Source organism: Peromyscus eremicus, chromosome 6 (genome assembly GCF_949786415.1).
Source record: "Peromyscus eremicus chromosome 6, PerEre_H2_v1, whole genome shotgun sequence".
Classification (NCBI taxonomy): domain Eukaryota; kingdom Metazoa; phylum Chordata; class Mammalia; order Rodentia; family Cricetidae; genus Peromyscus; species Peromyscus eremicus.
In genome coordinates, this window is record NC_081421.1 from 116068183 (window position 1) to 116089387 (window position 21205).

Consider the following 21205-nt stretch of genomic DNA (forward strand, 5'->3'; position numbering starts at 1 on the left):
GCCTTTAATCCCAATACCAACCATAGAGACCTGGAGGTCTGTACAGTCAGGCAGTGACAAGGAAATGAGGTGGCTGGGCTAAGAGCCAATGAGAAGACAGAACAGCAAGGCAATAAAGGCGCAGGTTAGACAGGAAGAAGCTGGTTGTCTCTGGGGAAGCTACGGTGGCGTGGTGAGTAAGATCAGCTGGTGGCTGTCACTATTTCCCTGATCTCTACGGCTTTCACCCCTGTATTTGGCTCTGGGTTCCTTATTTAATAAGACTGTTTAGAAATTCGTCTACAGGAGTCTATAATGTTAGTAAGGCTGTATAAGAAAGGAGTGTCTCAGCTGAAACTGCACAAGAAATAAAGCTATCCGCCTGACCTAGGAGACAAGTGTTGTTTCAATAAGGGTGTTACCTTAGTTCAGGAGATCATTTGGCCTTGGATGCTTGAGAGGTATTTTAGATATATACACTGTTAGAAGTTCTTAGAACCACACATAGCATACAAGAAAATCATTGTAGGAATTGGCTAATATATATATACAAAAGCTAAAATATCACCAAGACTTCTTAAGCCGTGGCTTGACCTTCGAAAAGGTCCTTGACCTTTCCAAGTAGTAGTTTTTGTCATAGTAGCTGGATTCCATTACATTTTCCTGCGGCTTACAGCATTTTTTCATGTCTTTTTACTGTTAGTATGTCTGTGTGGTTTGTGGGTCACATTTGTCACACACATGGTATGGTGCTTCTGTGGTCAGAACAACTTTCAGAAGTCAGTTTTCCCCTTCTGCTACGAACCTCAGGCCTTATTTCAGACAATTAGGCCTACCTGCTTGGTAAGAATGTTTACCAACTGCCCACTGGGCCACTTCACCAGCCCTCAGATGTGCTTCCTATGTAGGCAGAACTGGCACCAAGTCAATACGAAGTTCTTTTCAATACAGAATATCCTGCATGAAGCCATACCGGTCTTCACAAAACCTACTTAACCTCAAATGAAACGTTAATGTGGCTCTTTCTATACAAAACAGACAGGTTCTGTTTGCTTGCTTGACAACCTTATAATAAAGGAAAGGTTGGTAGTGGCACGGGAAAGCTTGAGGAGCTGGATCATGGTGTTGGCAGCAGGCGCCTTGTGAATCTTCACACTGTGTGTGAATTTAGTCCTCGCAGTCAATATAGCGGGCAATGTTATAGCTGCAGAAGTGTGGACTAAGCTTTCAATGGATAGCGCCCAGCCGGGTTAATGTATCCCCTTTTCCTCAGGACTTGGGTTTAAAGATGGTCTGTGGCTGGTAGGTATGATGAAGCTGTTTCCACCTCAGCTTGGGCACATGTTATGCAATGTGTGTGTTTTGGATTCAGACCCCGGACTAGTTCAGAGCCAAGTTAGGAAAACAGCCCCTCCACAGAGAAGCGACAGATGGGGAATCTGTGTGATCATCCTGGCTGTCCCAAGCAGGAGGATTTTTAGAACTACCCATAACCACAAAAAAGTTAGTAACCACACATTAAAAAATAATTTTATTTTATTAAGTATCTAGTTCAGGAAAAAGTTACAGTTCAAAGACAAGAAAATTTCTCACTTCCTGAAGCAAACACTGGGAAGCCAGTTTCATAAAATGGACACTTTTGATACAGGGATGATGGGCTCTCTCAGCTAGTAAGAAGTGAAAATCTTTACCTGAACTTTGTTATGTTATATTCAAGTTCTTCACTTGAATTTTTTTGATTTATAGAAGTGAAGCCATTTAATAATGTCAAATGGTCAGATGTCAAAATGTTAATTTTTTAAATTCGCAGTTAGGAGAGGTGGAGATGGATGGCTCAGTCCAGATGCTTGCTGTGCAGCACAAGGGCCTGCATCTGGATCCCCAACACACAATAAGAAGTCAGGCAGAGTGGCGTGCACCTGTCATTCCAGCACCTGGGAGGCAGAGACAGACGTGTCCCTGGGGCTTGCCGGCCAGCCAGTCCAGCTCATCAGTGTGCTTAGGATTCAGTTAGAGACCTTGCCTCAAAAATAAAGTGGAGAACTATAGAGAAGACATACAATGTTGACCTCTGACCTTTGCACTCATGCACATATATCCGCGAAAATAGTCCGTTATAATAAAATCCACAGCTAAAATAGTTTTAGTATTCCCAAATAGTTTACTACATAATTCCATGCAGAAAAACCTAAGTGTCAGTGAAAAACTAAAAGGACTGGGTTTTTGTGGTGGTTGTTCTTGTTTTATTTTCTTTAGGTTTGTTTCAGACAAGGTCTCACTATATAGCTCAGGCTGCCCTTGAACTCATAGAGATCCACCCCGCCAGGTCTCCTGAGTGTTAAGTACATCGTTATGCCCAGCTAAGGATTGGTATTTTTGAGTGTGGCTTCATAGCCACATATTATTCTAGCTGTGGAACTTGCTGGCTTCATGTCCCAACCTGTCAACACTCCACATAACTGGGGTGAGGGCTCACAGGACCCTCGGTTTTCTTTAAGGATGAGCCCTTGGTAAGTTGGCCATGTTCTAGTGGTCAGCTGTACACCATGTGCATATATGGGCAACACTAACTGGATTCAGTAAGGGGTGTGTGTGTGTGTGTGTGTGTGTGTGTGTGTGTGTGTGTGTGTGTTTCACAGCCTCAGGCCATTCCCAGTGTGATATTTCTGCTTCAAGCTTGTAGCTCAGCTTTTGGCTCCTTCTATCATACCTGCTGCTTGCTATTTCCCCTGCCATGACAGGCTCTTCTTCCTCTGAACCCAGAAGCCCAAATAAACCCTTCCTCCTCTAAGATGCCTTGGTCATGGTGTTTTATCACAGCAACAGAAAAGTGACTAATACACTCATGGAAGCAACACCTCAGTAAATAGAGATGAGACTGGAAAAAACACATGGGCCATGATCTGAGGCCCTTTGCAGAGCTGTAATAAGAACCCAGCTCATTACCCTAAGAGCAACTATTAGACACTTAAGGTTTTAAAAGAGGTCCCTGAAATTATCAAACTTTGATCCATAATTAGGCCAAGCTATTGTTTGGAGAATGGATTGAAAAAAAGCCAAATATTTCCTTACTAGGTTAACAAATTATTAATTAACTAATATGCCTAGATAACCCCTTCATAGTCACTTCATGTTAACTATGTGTAATTAAATTTGAGTTTTAATAATAAATTAAATTTGAGTTTTAATAATAAATCTCCATGTAGCACTTTACAATTGAAATATAATACATATATAATTTTAGATTCCCTAATAACTTCATTTAAGTAAGCAAAAAGAAACAGGTAAAATTAATTTCAACAACATATATCATCTATTATACCAAAAATAATATCATTATAACAAGAAATCAACATAAAAGTTGTAGGGTAAAAAGGGCCAGTAAAAGAACACCCTGGCCCTGAGACCAGAGCCAAGGAAACACATCCTGCCCCAACCACCTCAGGAATTGAAATCCAACCAATCCCTGAGCACGGAATCCAACCAATCTTTGAGCTGGTCCCAAGCTCAGGAATAGAGATCCTACCAATCCTCACCCTGAAAATCTCCACCTTAGAAAGATCCGACCCTAAGAAATGCTATATAAGCCCAGTACATGTTCATTTTGGGGCTGCCCTTTTTCCTCCCTGGCAAAGGCAACCACACTCCTGGATTCCTCCCTCAAAATAAATCTCTTGAGTGAGGTTTGTTGGAGTGGAGCAGAGCAGAACTGTAACACTTTGGCTGGGGAAACTTTCCCTTGCTGGAGCAGAGATGTTACACTCTGGGGGAGCTGAGCAGAGCTGTAACACTTCTCAGGAGCAGAGCAGTACTGTAACAACCTCCCTGGGGAAAGCCTCCCCTGCGGGAGCAGAGTCACTGCACTCACATTAGGGAAGCCTTTCCCAGAGCAAGGGCTATAACACTTTGCTAGGGAAACCATCCCCACTGGAACAGAGCTGTAACACTTCTATTGAGATACCTTTCCCTTCAGAGCTATAGGTGTTCCTTGGCTTCCAACTACCAGGATACCTTTCCCTTCAGAGCTGTATCACTTACAAAAGTATGATTGATGAGATAATTTACATTACTTTTGCATTAAGTTGTGCATTTTATGCTGAGAGCTTGTGATATTTCAGATAATCCTATTTCATGTGCTCACTAGTCCTTAAAGAGCTGTCATGGGGAAGAGCATAATTATAATGACTTTACCACATGGTTCTCAAATATGAACAGTACCATTTTGCCTCAAAGTTAAAAAGACCATATGACCTTTAAGCACCCTGGGGAGCTTTGAACAGTAGCACTAGCATCCATCTGCCTGTCTCCTGGTGAGGATGCAGTGCAACCAGCAGCCGCCAGCCACCGTGTCTTCTCCGACAGGATGAACTAACTATATACCCTCAAACTGTGAACCAAAAGAAACCCTTTCTGAAGCTGCTTCTGTCAGGGATTTTTCACAGCATCAAGAAGAGTAACTGATACACAGAACCCTGACTAACTCCATGACTGTATTAGTCAGGGTTCTCTAAAGGGACAAAAGTGAAAGATTTATTACACTGGCTTACAGAATATAGTGAGGTAATACAACAATGGCTATTGATTGTCTTAGTCACTGTTCTATTACTGTGAAGAGATACCATGACAACTCTGATAAAGAAATCATTTAACTAGAGCCAGCTTAGAGTTTCAGAGGTTAGTCCATTATCATCATGGTGGGAGCATGGCAGTATGCAGGCAGACATGGTGCTGGAGAAGGAGCTGAGAGTTCTACACCCAGATTCACAGGCAACAGAAAGGGAGAGAGCCACTATCCCTGACTTGGGCTTCTGAAACCCCCAAACCCACCCGCAATGACACACTTCCTCCAACAAGGCCACACCTACTCCAACAAACCACACCTCTTAATCCTTTCAAATAGTGTCACTCCCTGCTGACCAAGCATTCAAGTATATGAGCCTATGGGGCCATTCTTACTAAAACCACCACAACCATCTAATGACAGAAAGGCCTAGAATCTGGTAAATTGTTCATTCCATGAGGCTTGGAGTCTCTGTGTTTTCAATCTGGTGCTAGAGTACTGGAAAATTCCCAGAGAGCTACTTATCTTCAGTCTGTATTGGAATCTTGAAGAAGTTGGCTCAAATACCAATGAGAGAATGACTCAGCTGTAGCATAGACGAACTGGCCATTGAGAGTGAGGGCAAGTAGGCAAAAAGCAAAATTTCCTCCTTCTATGTCCTTTAGGTGGGCTGCCAAGATTTAGGGTGGGACTTCCTGCTTCAAATAATCTGGTTAAGAAAATCCCTCTCAGGAGTTTCACCAGCTTGGTTTTTTGTTTGTTTGTTTTGGACTTCTTTGCTTTTATTTTAAGTATATGAGTGTTTGTTTGGGGATACCAGGCAAGCGTGCACGTGCATACACACATATACACACACACACATTTACATACATACATACCCTAAATACATACATGCAAGTAAACACTGAAGTATCCTCTGACGATACCAGGCAAGTACAGTGTGTGTGTGTGTGTGTGTGTGTGTGTGTGTGTGTGTGTGTGTGTGTGCGTGTGTACATGCATGCTTGCCTGGTATCCCCAGAGGCCAGAAGAGGGCATTGAGTCCCCTTGAATTGGAGTTACAGGTGTTGTAAGCCACCTGATGTGGGTGCTGGGAACCAAACCCAGGACTTCTGGATGAGTAGCAAATGCTCTTGACCACTGAGCCAGCTTTCTGGCCCCAGCCTGGGTTTTAGTTGATCTGAGATGTAATCAAGTCGACAGCCAAAATTAACCATAACGATGGCAAAAACAAACTTAAATAGTTCATGACCAGGAGACAGAACCCTGTAGAAGACACAGGAAGGGATTCTACAAATAGAAGAGGAAGAAACACCTCACAAACCACAAGAGCCCAGAAAAAACTAAATATCATGACAAACAATAGATGAACAATAGAGAACTGAAAAAAAAACATATTCAACTCAGTGAACCAATGAGCTCCTAAGATGAGTAAGAGAACAAGAAAAAACAGTATTTAAGCAAACCAAGGTAACAACCAACAAAATTATAGGAATCAGTAAATACCAATCAATAAGAAGCTTGACTATTAATGATTGCAACACATTCGGCATGGTGAATGACTATTACTCCAGCCTGAAATTCAAAACAAGAGAATGGGAATATTGCTGCAAGGTCAAGAGGTCAAGGCCAACCTGGCCAAGACCCTGTCTCAAAAAAAAAAAAAAATCCACCTCTCCAATTAAAAGATGCAGATTACTATATCTACACAAGACCCAACTCTGTGTTGTCTATAAGACACATCTCCTTGGCAAAGTGAAACAGTGAGAGGATGGAGAAGTGTGTATCGAGCAAGGGGACGTAAGACCCAAGCAGCAAAGGCCATTCTTATATGATGAATAGAATGCCAATCAGTGTCCGAGAAGAGATAAAGGTCACTACGTATTAACAACAAAAAAATACAGTAAGAAGACAGAATGACAGTAAATATTTCTTCACCAAATGTTAGCATGCCCAATTTCATAAACAAAATACTATTGGGCATAAAAAGATAGGTACTAATGAAATATAATATATGACTTCAGCATATCACTCTAACAACTAATATATAGTTCATGCAAGCAAAATATCTACAAAGAAACTTCAGAGTTAAACTGCACCACAGATAAAACAGACTTGATAGAGAGCTATAAAGTATCATATCCAGCAGTTACTACAGAATGTACTATCTTCTCAGTAATCCAAGGAACGTCCCCTAAAATAGATTATGTCCTTAGCCATAAAGCAGGTCATTAACTTGCTGGCCATTAACAAATATCAAAACATAAAAAATAAAAATAATTTCTTTGATAGTATCAGATCATAATAGAATAAAACTGGATATCAATAACAAAAGAAGCTAAATAAACACATGGAGATTTAAACAATATACTCTTGAGCTCACCACTGACCCTAAACCTGTTTCCTACTCCCAGTAACACATTTTTTCTAACAAGACCACACCTACTCCAACAAGGCCATACCTCCTAATCTTTCCCTAAACATTCCACCAACTAGGAACTAGGCATTCAAATGTATGAGCCTGTGGGGTTATTCTTATTCAGACCATCCATCGTAGGCACATTCTGCTAAGCCTGGTGGTGGCCTGAGTTCAACCCCCACGTGGTAGAAGGAGAGAACTGGACACAGATTTTCCTTTGATCCCCATATGTACACTAAGGATCTCTCTCATATGTACACACACACACACACACACACACACACACACACACAAATAAATATAAAATGTTAAAAAAATCGGTAAAATAAGAGCTCAAAAAGTAAACACCAAAACCAAAAAAAGTACATTCAACAAAAGGCAAATGAACTGAACAGTTCTCAAAGAAGCACAAATGTTCAGTGCATTAGCAGCAGAATGGCTCATTAGGTAAAGGCTCTTGCCATGCAACCCTGCCAATCTGAATTCAATCCCCAGAACCACAAACAGGCAGGAGAGAACTGATTCCCCAATGTTGTCCTGTCATCCACATGTTCACTATAGCATGTAAGTGCTCACATACATATATCATATACACATATAATAATAAGTAAGTAAAAATTTAAATGGCAAAAAAGTATGAAAAAATACTTGATATCCTTAGCCATCAGAAGACTTCAAATCAGAGTACATTAAGATTCCATCTTTCGCCGGGCAGTGGTGGCGCACGCCTTTAATCCCAGCACTTGGGAGGCAGAGCCAGGTGGATCTCTGTGAGTTTGAGGCCAGCCTGGGCTACCAAGTGAGTTCCAGGAAAAGGCGCAAAGCTACACAGAGACACCCTGTCTCGAAAAACCAAAAAAAAAAAAAAAAAAAAAGAAGATTCCATCTTTCCCCAGTCAGAATGGCTGCTGTCACTAAATCATACAAGCGCTAAAACCATGGAAACCAGTACAGGGGTTCCTTAGAAAACTAAAAGCTGCCGTCTTCTCCAGGAGTAGTACCCCCTACCTGAAGGAATCTAAGTCAGCACAAGACACAGAAACCTGCCCATTTCTGCTGGGTGGGTGACACGGGCAGATCTCTGAGGTCGAGGCCAGCCTGGTACACAGAGCGAGTTACAGGACAGCTAGAGCTACACAGAGAAAACCAAAATAAATAAATACATGTAAAAAGCCCATCATGGTGACCCACACCTTAAATCCCTATGCTCCAGAGGCAGAGGCAGGCGGATCTCTGTGAGTTCAAGGCCAGCCAGGTCTACATATCAAGTTCTAGGACAGCAACAGTCCAGGAAGTTCCAATTCTAGAAATGCATAGAGATACCCTGTTTCAAAAAGGAGGAGGAGGAGGAGGAGGAGGAGGAGGAGGAGGAGGAGGAGAAGGAGGAGGAGGAACAGGAAGGGGGATGAGGAGGAGGAGGAAGAGGAAGGGGGAGGAGGATGAGGAAGAGGAAGGGGGAGGAGGAGGAGAAGGAGGAGGAGGAAGAGGAAGGGGAGGAGGAGGAGGAAAAGAAGAAGAAAAAGAAAGAAAATAAGGAAAAAAGAAGACACCTACTCATTCATGTTGATGAAACACTATTCACAACAGCCTAGATATGGCATCAGCCTAGGTATCCGTCAGTAGATTAACAAATAAAGAAAATGTGGTATATTCATACACACCCTATTATTCTGCCATTAACTAGAACAAAACTATGTTATTTGTAGGACTAAGGATGAAACTTCTGTGAGTACTCACGGGCTCACCAAGATGGACTTCTGTGGAATCCTCACCAGTCTGTCGTTGGTCCCTCCCTGGGGTGAATAGACATCTGTTCACACAACAGCAGGCCCCAGTCCTTTACGGATGTTGGCCTGTGTGTCAGTTTACTGCAGCAACATGGTAGCACAAACTGGACCGCTTAAGCAAAGACCATTTTTATTTTCTCGAAGTTCAAGAAGCTATGGAAGTCCAAGGCCGAGGATTCAGAAGTTTCTTTGTTAGGCTACCTGGGTTGGCAAACAGATGGCCTATTCTCACCACATTCCAGTACCCATTCGCTATGTGCATTCATCCCACTTGTATGCAAATTTCTTATTAAATAATGCACCAGTCAGATTGGATTAGGGCCCATTATAATTGCTTCATTTTAACCCGTATGCGTTTGAAGGCCTCATCTCCAAAATATAGTCAAAATTGTGAGGTGTTAGGGATTAAGGGCTTCAGCATATGGATTTGAGGGGATATTATTAGCCTGTAACAGCCAGTGTTTCAGCTGCTGGTAGTAGTAGGTGATTCCCAGGCACGGTTTCATGTAATCCTTGCAGAAGTGCGTCTCGGTTTCATGTAATCCTTGCAGAAGTGCGTCTCTCCCCTCTCTCCCGGTCCCCTTCCTCTTCTTCCTTCTCCCTGTCTGTTTTGTTTTTCAAACAGGGTCTCACTATGTAGCCCTGGCTGACCCGGAACTTACTATGTAGACTGGGCCGGCCTTTAAATCACAGGGATCCGCCTGCCTCTATCTCCTAAATGCTGGGATTAAAGGCGTTTTCTTTCTTTGGTTGGTTGGTTTTTAGTTTTTGAGACAAGGTTTCTCTGTGTAACCCTGGCTGTTGTGGAACTGTAGACCAGGCTGGGCTCAAACTCAAGAGATCCGTGTGCCTCTGCCTCCCATGTGCTGGAATTAAAGGCGTGTGCCACCACCACCCACACATAAAGGCCTTTTCTTACCTTGGTCCCTAGCATATAGGTTGAGAAACAGTTTAGAGCTGGCAGGGGTGGCGCACGCCTTTAATCCCTGCACATGGGAGGCAGAGCCAGGCGGATCTCTGTGAGTTCTAGGCCAGGGCAGGCACCAAAACTACACAGAGAAACCCTGTCTCGGGAAGAAAATAAAACAGGAAAGAAAGCAAGCAAACAATAACAACAACAACAAAAATCCAGTTTAGAGCAATAGTTCTCGACCTGAGGGTCGCAATCCCTTTGGCAAGCCTCTGTCTCCAAAAACATTTACATTACGACTAATAACAGTAACAAAATTACAGCTATGCAGTAGCAACGTAAACAATTTTATGGTTGGGGGGATCACAGCAACATGAACTGTATTGAAGGTGGCAGGACTAGGAAGGCTGAGACCCACTAGTTTAGACAGTGTAAACTCTAGGGAACATGGGAGGCTGTCCCCCATTATTAGATTTAATTCTCAGGACAGACCAAAGCTGGTCATCTGATCATTTCAGTACCCAGGACACCAATCTTGAAGCCTGGGCGTGGTCTCCCACCACCCTAAGAGACGCGTCTGCAAAAAAACGCAGCCGTAAAGAACTCCACGAGTCGTGAAGAGCCGTGGCGCAGAAGAGTTGCTTTACGGCTAACCCCGCTTCCAGCGGGCGTGCAGAGCTTGCGGGCTCTGGTTTGCACACGTGTGGCGCTGTCGGTGACTCCTTTGGTAATCCCTCCTGGTAGAGCGGCAGTGAAGGACGGAGTGGCAGCTTCAGCCTAGGCTCCTGAGCCGATGGAGCTTGCAGCTGAGGAGGAAGGGACTCCGGGAGGAGGTCCCCGGAGGGTGGCGGAGGGGGCGCGGCCGAGGCCCGAGGCTGGTGGGGACCGAGCCTGGGACTTAGGTGGGAGCCCCGAGGCTGGCGATGGAGAGGAGAGGAACGGACTGACAGGAATTACGACCACAGAGGATGTGGAGGAGATAAAGGTGGACTTAGCTGTGGTGAAGCAGGAAGTGGTGGACTGGTCGGATATAGACGGTGGCATGTCGGACAGCTACTGGGTGAAGCCGGAGGTGGAGGGCGGGCCTGAGGTGAAGGATGAGAAAGTAGGCGTGGTGGAGGTGAAGCAGGAGGCCGATGGTAGCCTGGTGGTGAAAGAAGAGCCGGTGGATGAGCCGGAAGTAAAGGAGGAGACCGTGAAGGTGAAGGAGGAGGTGATGGACTGGGAAGGAGTGAAGGAGGAGGACCTGGACGTCAAACAGGAGTTGTTTGTTGGTCAGAACGTAAAGGAGGAGCAGATGATGGATGGAGTGCACGTCAAGGAAGAGGCCTGCCTCAAGAGAGAAGTGATGGATGACAGGAAGGTGAAGGAAGAGCCTCAGATGAATCCCCGAGTGGGCTGCAAGAGGAAACTGGCTATGTCAAGGTAGGGCAGGGAGAAGACCCCGATGGGAGATAGAACATTGAGTGGAGGAAGCTACCGTAGCAGCAGAAAGTGGAGTAAATTAAACCAGGCATGAAGTGGGGTCCTGAAGTCTGAATGGTGGTGTTGAGTCGGGCTTGGAAAGGGTACTGTAAGACCACAAATTCTGGAACACTGTGTGAAGGGGCAATGTCCAACATGGTCAAGTTAGGGAGTGAAAACTGGGGATCAGAGACCTTTGTGGAACCAAATCTTGTTAGCTGTGAAGCTCTTGTGTAGAGCCTCTGCCTACTAGAGAAAATAGGGTACAGCTAATAAAAGCCAACAATGAAAAAGTGGGTGGAGTTAATAGACAGTGTCAACTTCCTCTTGAATTTTTTCATGGCTCCTATGAATGTTTATTTCTTGATGTAGTTTCTTTCCTGGGCTCATATGATAGCACAGAGGATCAAATTGTGATCAGATTATGTCTCAAACAGCTTGAGCTGACCGACCTGTGCTTTGGTTGAGAACAGAAGATGAGTAATACCATTTCTGGGTTATTTTGGTGTCCATTCTAAATTAGACGTGGACTTTCTGAAAGGGCACACATTACTGTTAGATTTAGCTGTGTCTCATACTATCTTGTTTTGCTGGTGCATATGCTTTTAAAATATCCAAATGTAGCACACACAAAAGCTCCATGAATTACAAATTTAAAAAATCACCAATTCATGTTATTCTCTAATTACAGTAGAAAAAGAAGTCAAAATGAGATGTTTTTTCTTTTTTTTTCTGGAGCTGAGGACAGAACCCAGGGCCTTGTGCTTGCTAGGCAAGCGCTCTACCACTGAGATATCTATCTATCTATCTATCTATCTATCTATATCTATCTATCTATCTATAATTATACAAATGAAGAACAGACACAGGCTATAGATAGATAGATTTTTCTTGAATTGCATTTCATTGTAAATGTCATTTGCAAACATTTTCCTAATTTTCAGTGACAGCTATCAAGTATTTTATCAGCCTTTCTAACCTGCTTTATTTGCTTTGACTACCTGCCTATAAACTGTGAATATCCTTGAGTCAGCATTCAGAGACTGTAAGTAGACTTCATTTTTGAGCATTAAGTCACAGGTGAACTTTTACAGGTGTCAGACTTGTGGGACAGAAGAAGCCAAGTACCGATGTCCACGCTGCCTTCGATATTCCTGCAGGTAAATATGTAACTTTCTGCCGTATTCCCTTCCTGTCTGCACTTACTTCAGATAGAAAACTGCTTCCTGTTTGTTTCTGCAGTTTGCCCTGTGTAAAGAAGCACAAAGCAGAACTGCCTTGTAATGGAGTCCGAGATAAAACTGCTTATGTCTCACTACAGCACTTTACTGAGATGAATCTCCTAAGTGGTAAGTTGTTTTGTGCACAACACATAAATGCTTTCTGGCCGCCTGGCATATGTGACTTGTTAATTTCTCCATTCTGAAATTCCAAGACTATCGATTTTTGGAAGATGTGGCAAGAACAGCAGACCAGGTTTCAAGAGACACTTTCTTGAAAAGACCAAAGCGCAAAAAATATGTAAGTATTTCTTCTTTTCAAGTTAAAATGTCTTTCAATTGGTTTATTCACTTCTCAGCTATATCAAGTGGCCACCCTGATCTGAGACTGTCCTGGTTATTTGAGATAGATCCAAAGTACTTACCCTGAGGAGTTTGTATTATAGTGGGGAGTTAGTTAAGTGGAAGAGTCTGGATGTGTAGAACAACAAATATAATTTCTTATTGATTTAAGTGCGTGTAGAAAATTAGGATGAGTCAAAAGAGTAAAGAGAACAGAGTGCTGTATGAGGGGCATGAACTGTTCAGGGTATGATTGTCAACACAGTGATGATGACGAGTGTCTCTGATTGGGGACAGTCAGGCAGTGATCTTAATGGTGTGAAAGAGACAGTTGGAGACATTTGGCTGGAAACTTTTCTAGGTAGAAACATAGGCAAAAGTGGCACAAGCCTGTGACCCGGCACTTGGAGGAAGACATAGCCAGACTTTGACTCAAAAAAGATGCAGGTTGGGAACTGGTGTGTATGTTTGGAGGGTTACAAGGGGCAGGATAACTGAAGAATAATGAGTGGGGAGGAATGTTAAACAGGGGCTAGGGAAGCCTGCAAGAGTTCCCAAGCATGGCCGGGCGGCGGTGGCACGCGCCTTTAATCCCAGCTCTGGGAGTCAGAGCCAGGCGAGGCAGAGCCAGGCGGATCTCTGTGAGTTCGAGGCCACCCTGGTCTACAGAGTGAGATCTAGGACAGGCACCAAAACTACACAGAGAAACCTTGTCTTGAAAAAACAAACAAACAAACAACAAAGAGTTCCCAAGCTTTCTAAGCAAACAGGAGACCAAGGGAGGCTGGGTATGGTGGAGCCTTTAATGCAGCACTCAGGAAGCCAAGAGGCAGGTGAGGCTTTGAGTTCTAGGCTACGCAGTGGTATGTGAGAGCTTTTTTTGTTTGTTTGTTTCAAGACAGGGTTTCTGCTGTGCAGCTCTGGCTGCCCTGGAACTCTCCCTGTAAATCAGGCTGGCCTCAAACTCACAGAGATCCGCCTGCCTCTGCCTCCTGAGTGCTGGGATTAAAGGCGTGCACCACCACTGCCCAGCTGAGACCTTTTCTCAAAAAAGAAAAAAAGTCTGGTGATGGTGGTACGCACCTTTAATCCCAGCACTCAGAAGGCAGAGATAGGCAAATTTCTGAGTCCAGCAAAGTCTACAGAGAAAGGACAGGCAGGGATACACAGAGAAACCCTGTCTCAACAACAACAACAAGCAAATAAATAAATAAATAAACAAACAAACAAAACAAGGGAGGGGTTGAGCATGTTTTTTCTTTAAAGGAGCTCTCTTGAGCCTGGAGAGGTGGCTCAGCAGTTAATTGAACAAGATCTTGCAGAGGACTGGACTACACAGAGATGTACAATCCCCTGTGACTCCTGTTCCAGAGGCTCCAGTGCCCTCTTCTGGCCTCCAAAAGCACCAGGCACACACATGATGCACATACATGCATGCACACAAACACTCATACACATAAAATTAAAAAAAAAATACTTTTTGAAAAAAAAAAAAGATCACTTTGGCTGCTTGATTGGGGTCAAGGAACCACAGTGGATAACTGAAGCATGAAGTATAGTTTCGGGGGTGTATGTATGCCCTATGAGAGATGGTGGTGGCTTCTTGTATATGCTTTTAGAAATAATTGGAAAGTGATGTGATTCCAGTTTTGACAAAAAGTTAACAGGACCCTGTGTCCTGACACACTTAGTTTTCATAGTCTTGCTTCCCTTAAATACTAGGACAATTAAAGATTACACACATAAGATATTTGGTACCTGAGAAATTCATTAATACTGTGATTGAATCAGAGACCATTTTAGTGTAGAAGTGAGGATTCTCAGTACCTTTCACACACCTATATTATTGATACCAAGATGATAATACACATGTAAAAAGTTACCATGTGGTATTACTTACTAGTACTCAGGTTAAATTAAACATCACTAAGTTCTATTTTTATTGTAAAATACAGCATATGTTAAAGAATCATAAAATGGAAATATAGTGTAATGATTCATGATGTAGTGAGAATCTGTGTAATTGCCACTGGGCCTGGGACAAGGACGTTCCTGCCTCACTGGTGTTCCTTGTCACCTCCTGGTGTGCTGTGCTGTCCCAGTCTCATTTCCAGAGTTGTCTTGGAACCATACCTTTGCTCACTCTGTTGTTTAGAGATGAGATTTTATAACAACCACAAACGTTTTGAAACAATGCTTACTATTGGGAATGTTTTGGGTTTTGAATTACAGTCTGTAATTCAAATTCTAGGGTTTATACTTAAACGTGGAATTGTTTTGTTGCGCTGTGTTCCTGTCCTTAGTTTGGATGTTAATAAAACTTACTCTGTAGTGATTATTACCAGTTTTCTTTCTTCTTTTGGGGTGAGAGATTCACGACATGGTTCCTGGCTGTTTTGAAACTCACTCTGTAGACCAGGCTGGCCTAGAACTCAAGAGATCCGCCTGTCTCTGCCTCTACCTCCTGAGTGCTGGGATTAAAGGTGTGTGCCACTACTATCCGGCATATTATTACCAATTTTCATTCTGACCAATTATGTCTAAATTTGGTCCAGCTTTTAGGTTTTGTTTTGTTTTTTTTAAAGTCTGATTGCTTTAGGATTGTATTGGGTTTTAATTTTACAATTCACTTACTCCTTTTGAGAAGAAACATCTTTTTATTGGACATTTGGATTTCCTCTTTGCGAATGTGTGCTTAAGCCTTTTGTTCATCTTGTTCAGCTTTCTGTTCCCTTTGTCTGGGTATCAGTGTGGGCAGACACATGGCGTGGCACATGTGTGGAGCTCACAGGCCAGCCTCTGGGACTGGCCCTCTTCTTTACTTCTTCTTCTGGCTCCTGGCTCTCCATAGGACACTGGGATAGCAGACTTTGCTACCACACCAAGCTTGGTGCGGCTTCTGTGATTTCAAACTTAGTTCTTCATACTTGGGCAGTAAACTTTACCCACCGCCGCATCATCAGCATGTGAGCTGTCTTTGTCTTAATAGTTTGTGAGAATTCTTGGTGTTTTTTAGATACTGGTCAATATTTGATGGGATGTTATAAACTATTTTGTATGTTTGTATCTTTTCACACTTGGTAAACAAATGTCTTAATTTTAGTGTACACTTTATCTTTTGCTATTTCCTTTACAGGTAGTAGTTGTATATGTTTATAAGGAAATTCTTCCCTGTACGTGGTCAGCAGCACTGCCATTCAAGTGGCCTGCTTTGAACCTAACATTTTATACCTTGAAGTTACAGAGATAATTATTTTCTGAAACTTTATAGTATTTCATTTCACATTTTTGTATTTTCCTAAAATTAATTGTTAGTGTCATTGGAAGCGAAAATGCCATTGAATTTTCCATTTAGATAATCCCTCTTTGTAGCACCATTTCCTGGAAAGTCCATCTTTTCCTAGTTTTTCCAGGGTCACATTTATCATAAATCAGGGCACCATATGTGCTTAGATCAGTTTCTAGTCTGTCTGCTCCATCCTGTCGGTCCATTTGTCTGTCTTGCATCACTGCTAGACTCTCATTTATTGTAGTCTGTTTTACTCAGCACGTGGCCTGTTTGCCTGAAGAAATATGTTCCATACTGAGCAACCACACCCTTTTTCCTTTCCGTACTGTTATTCCCTACATGACCTCTTAATTGTTGTCTGCATAATGTTGGACATAAGAGATCATTTAACACAGACTGAAATGTACACTATCGTGTGCAAGTATTCTACCATTTATGTAAGGGACTTGAGCATCTGCAGAGCCTGGTGTCTGTCCATCACTGGTTCTGTGGCATAAGTGTATGCTCTCTTGAGGTCAGGTTTATTGAGTGTGTTATTTAAATCATTTCTAGCCTTCCTCACTTAGGTATTCCTAGGGAGCAAAAGCAAAGGGACTTTTTGATCCTTGTCTCCATTAATTTTTGCTTGGTTACTTTAAAGCTAACATACTGCATGCATCAAAGTATTTCTTCCTTAACATTATGAGGCTACTTTCTCTGCTTCTAAGCCAGTGATTCTCAGCCTGTGGGTCATGACCCCTCTGCAACCATATGGAAGCACAGATATTTACATTATGATTCATAACATTAGCAAAATCACAGTTATGGAATAGCAGCAAAGACAGTTTTATGGTTGGGGGTCACCACAACATGAGGAACTGTGTTAAATGGTCGCAGCAGCACTTGGAAGGTTGAGAACCACTGCTCAAGCTCTTTGTCTGCTTTTCCCAATATTAAAAACTGTATCAGGGCTTTGCATGATATTTGTGTGGTGTGTTTTTCTTTTCCACTTCCCTATCTTAGGCTTTGGTAAGTCTTTTGTGTCACAGCTCTGTTCTGTCTTGAGCAAGTATGATAATTTGGGTTTTTTTGCCAGCTCAAATGTTTTTAAGGCAGTTTTTAAATATATTTATTTTTATATATGCATTTCTCTCATTGCCTGGCTATTTCCTGTGGAAGAGTTCATCTTTATTTTTTTTTTGGGGGGGTGGGGGTTCGAGACAGGGTTTCTCTGTGTAGCTTTGTGCCTCTCCTAGAACTCACTTGGTAGCCCAGGCTGGCCTCAAACTCACAGAGATCCGCCTGCCTCTGCCTCCCGGGTGCTGGGATTAAAGGCGTGCGCCACCACCGCCCGGCTAGAGTTCATCTTTATAACTACTATTATTATTAAAACCAAAGTCTGCTGACTTACAAAATTGCATATGTTTTGTTTTGGTTTGGTTTTGGGTTTTTTTGTCATTTTCTTACTTAGCTGGTGATTGCTAACCCTTGCCCATGGACTTAAGACTTGCAACTTTGCATTACAAGTTTTAGATTTGTATCCATTTAACCAGAAAACTTTTTTGTCCTTCCTTTGAGTGATCTTTTTTCTTCCTTAGCTCAATAGAAGGCTCAGTTGAGATATTTCCTTTGAGACTCTAGAGTTACCTCCTTGAGCTTAATAACCAACTCTCAGGTGGAGTAACATGTTAGAAGCAGGTGTTTTTATATCCCATTTTGTACCCTCTTGGTATAGTTTTATTTGATTATACATTGTAAGGCATTCAGAAATTAACTTATGTTTGGCTTTGTTACTAGCTGTTCTTTATGAAAAATCGTGCCCGAAAGCAAGGTATTTTCTTGAAGCTTCTACCCAATGGATTCAGCAAGAGGAAAGAGAACTCAACAGTTTATGATCATAGGTAGGTCTCTTACTTTTACTATATAGCTATTCTAATTTGATGGGGAACAACCTCTAGGATTTGGTTTACTTTAGAACATTGTTAACAAAAGTGTGATCTGTAAACTTACTGGATGTCAAGATAAACTGATATTTGCATGTCCTCCAACTAGTAAAGATTTAGGAATGTGATGTGTTGTCTTGCTGTCCTCTTGAGAATCTTCTCAACTGTTCATATGTATAACAAATCAGTCGATGTACTTGTGATTTAATCTCAGTAGGTTGGAATTCGATGGCATATATTTCTGATAGTGCCCCGTAATTCTTATGGCTGGGTTGGAATTTGATAGCATGCATTTCTAATGGTGACCAACAGGACTCCTTCCTGGCTGAGAACCGTGCTTTGAGTAATAGTGTTGTGAAGTTTTCTCTAAGACCTAGAGCATCATGGGAGTATTTGGAGGGCTTAAATTGAAATCTAGAAAGGATGATAAGAGCTAGGTAAGTTCCTTTGGTTAAATCAGTTCCTCTTCTCACTCACCACTTTGTACCTTGATGTAAAGTCAAAAATCCTGAGGGCCTTACTTCCCTTTAGCTTGTAGACAGATCTCAGTGTATTGCCTAAAGTGGTCTCAGCTCTGACTCAAGAGATTTCCCATCTGAGCTTCCCAAGTAGTTGGGTCTGCAGGCACATTACCGTGTATACCCTCAGCCTCTTCTTTATGAGCTGATGGGCAGGGAGCTAGGTAGGCTGTAGTGTCCCTTTCCAGTTTCCTATTCCACACGTTGAAAAGTTAGAATCATCAGAATCATCATGCTTTATTCTGATAAAACTTCCACCATTTCAAAAGATGTTATGTAATTACAAAATGACATTATTCATTTAGTTTGTGCTTTAAGGCATAATATTAGTGAGATTGATTCTTCTTGTTCATAATTGGTTTCCAAAGCAAAGTAATTACTTACTGTTACCAAATATGAGATTTGTATACGGTGAAACACTGAGAATTGGGCATACTTTGGTGAACTTTAGAGTAACCTGTTTGCACCTTGTACATAAGATGTGTGCTGTGTTGTGAAGGAGTTATTTAGGACTATCATCCCAGATTAGTTCTTATGGATCCGAGTGTAGCATTTTGTCTCTGGATAAGGAATGTGGAGAAGATTGTTTGGTCTGTCACTGGGTTTAGTAACTTCATTTTAATTATGGACCACTCCAAGATGGCAAACTGAATACTTCTGCCCTAATGTTTTGCTCGTGATATTCCAGAGATGTGAGGCTGGTCTTGTATTTGTAGTGTTTTGTCTCCAGTAGTTATAATACAGTTTGATTGAAGTTATTGATCTATACTGAGGACATTTAAATATGTTGAATTTGTATTACAAACATTCTGTATTACTTTATACCTTATAGTTTATGTATATAACCATAGGATAAATATGTTCCTGATTTCTGGTTTTCCTTGGAACTAAATCTGGCTTCAAATCTCATTGCAACTAGCTCTACAACCCACATCTTTCCGTCTGTGCAGCATTTTCCTCATGAGGGTAAGGGGAGTAGGTTTAATGTGTTCACATGACTAGTATTTATGTTCACTCAAAAAAAAAATCCTTGCTGAGCGGCGGTGGTGCATGCCTTTAATCTGAGCACTCAGGAGACAGAGCCAGGCAGATGTCTGTGAGTTTGAGGCCAGCCTGGTCTACAGAGTGAGTTCTACGACAGGCAACAAAACTACACAGAGAAACCTTCTCTTGAAAAACAAAAACAAAAAAATCCTTTTAGGGTCCTTTTTTTTTTCTTTTTCCTTTTAGATTTCCTTAGTGGGGGCCTGTAAAAATGTGAGCCAGGCATTGTGGCATGTCATCACCCCAGCACCCAGGAGACTGAAATAGGGTGACCATAAGTCCCAGACCCCACAGGGCAGCATAGCAAGGCCCTGTCTGAGAAAAAACCTTGTAATGTACTTTCCAGGTTTGTCTGAGAATAGTTTAGTTTCTTTTTATTTATCTGTTTTTCCCTTGAGGCGGGGTCTTAGCCAGCCCAAGCTGCCTCAGACTCACTGTGTCGTTGACTTCTGATCTCCCGTTTCTTTCTCTGGAGACTGGGATTGCAGATGTGTGCTGCTAGTGCACCACTTTCCAGAAGGAGGGTCCTACTGTTACCTAGTTTCTGCCACCTCCCTTGGGATCAACTGCTGCCTCCTGCCAGGATAACTGCCTCAGCTCTTATGTTTATATTAGTTTTGCCCACTGAATTTTCCCCAGTATAATTTAATTGCTCAATCACTATCTTAGTTGGGTTTCCATTGCTGTGTTAAACACCATAACCAAAAGCAACCTGGAGCAAAAAGGGGTTATGTCACTTACATTTCAACATAACAGTCCATCAGCAAAGGAAGTCGGGGCAAGAACTGGAGGCAGGACCTGAAGTGGAGTCCCTAGAGGAATACCACTTACTGACTTGCTCCTCATGACTTGTGTAGCCTGCTTCCTTATGCCCCCTAAAACCATCTGCCCAGGGATGATACCACCCATATAGGAATAGACACTCCCACATCAATCATTAATCAAGAACGAACTTCAGAGATGTGCCTACAGGCCAATCTTGTGGAGGCATTTTCTCAATAAGATTTCCTCTTCCCAGATTTGTCTAGGTTTGTGTCAAGTTGACAGAACCAATCAGCACCATCACATCTACCCATTTTTTCATCCATCGTTTTTGGACATTTCAAAATGTCCAGGCATCATTATACTGGCCTCTGCATGTTTCAGCATTATTAGCTGGATCTCAGTTGCCGTTTGCACTCTTCCTTTTGATGCAGTAGAGTTACGTACTGTGAAATGTATAGATCTTAATTAGATGTGTGGTGATGTTGGGGCAGGAGGATCAGTCCATGACCTCACCCATACCATGCAGGTGCTGTGCCACTGAGCTGCATTCTCGGCTCTATAACGTAATCCTTGTGACTGCATGAAACATGACTATCATACCAGAAATTTCTTTCTACATGCCTAGCTCTTTCTTCCCACTCCCCAAACTGAGGTAAGTTTTCCTTGTTTTCCTCTTTTGCTGGTGAGTAGAATTTTTTAGTTACCTGTCCACTGTTCTTGGGATCTCACTTAGAGGTCTTCAGCTTATTGGGCCAACCTTGCCTAATGTCACAAACAGGGCCTCTTGGTTATTCTAACTTGTTATGGGGTCCTAGTGAGAGACTTTTCAGGTTGTCTCCTCTGCTTTATTGCCCTAAATATTTAACGCAAGCAATACAAAGGTAAGGGTAAGTGGTAAGAAAGAGGTGATAGAGGAGGCATGTAAGTACCTGTTAACCAAGCAGTTTTTCTAGAAAGAAGGTAGTTATCGTGCTATCCAAATTAA

The 21205-nt window shown here is 42.3% G+C and overlaps 2 protein-coding genes across 4 annotated transcripts in view; both read left to right on the plus strand.

The window, feature by feature from the left end:
* The window catches only part of Col24a1 (collagen type XXIV alpha 1 chain), a 293451-nt gene extending 281055 nt beyond the window's left edge, over positions 1 to 12396 (plus strand). The window contains exons 61-62 of the mRNA XM_059266384.1: positions 12215 to 12280; positions 12363 to 12396. The gene's annotated coding sequence lies outside the window, so the exon portion shown is untranslated. The remainder of the gene's footprint in view (positions 1 to 12214; positions 12281 to 12362) is intronic.
* The window catches only part of Znhit6 (zinc finger HIT-type containing 6), a 42394-nt gene continuing 31469 nt past the window's right edge, over positions 10281 to 21205 (plus strand). Inside the window, exons 1-6 of one of the 3 annotated variants that reach the window (XM_059266387.1) lie at positions 10281 to 10383; positions 10936 to 11081; positions 12215 to 12280; positions 12363 to 12469; positions 12556 to 12641; positions 17748 to 17851. In XM_059266387.1, the coding sequence (XP_059122370.1) occupies positions 10954 to 11081; positions 12215 to 12280; positions 12363 to 12469; positions 12556 to 12641; positions 17748 to 17851 (491 nt within the window). In that variant the 5' untranslated portion in view covers positions 10281 to 10383; positions 10936 to 10953. Of the gene's footprint in view, positions 11082 to 12214; positions 12281 to 12362; positions 12470 to 12555; positions 12642 to 17747; positions 17852 to 21205 lie in introns of all 3 variants that reach the window. The other 2 variants (XM_059266386.1, XM_059266385.1) reach the window with 2 other exon arrangements.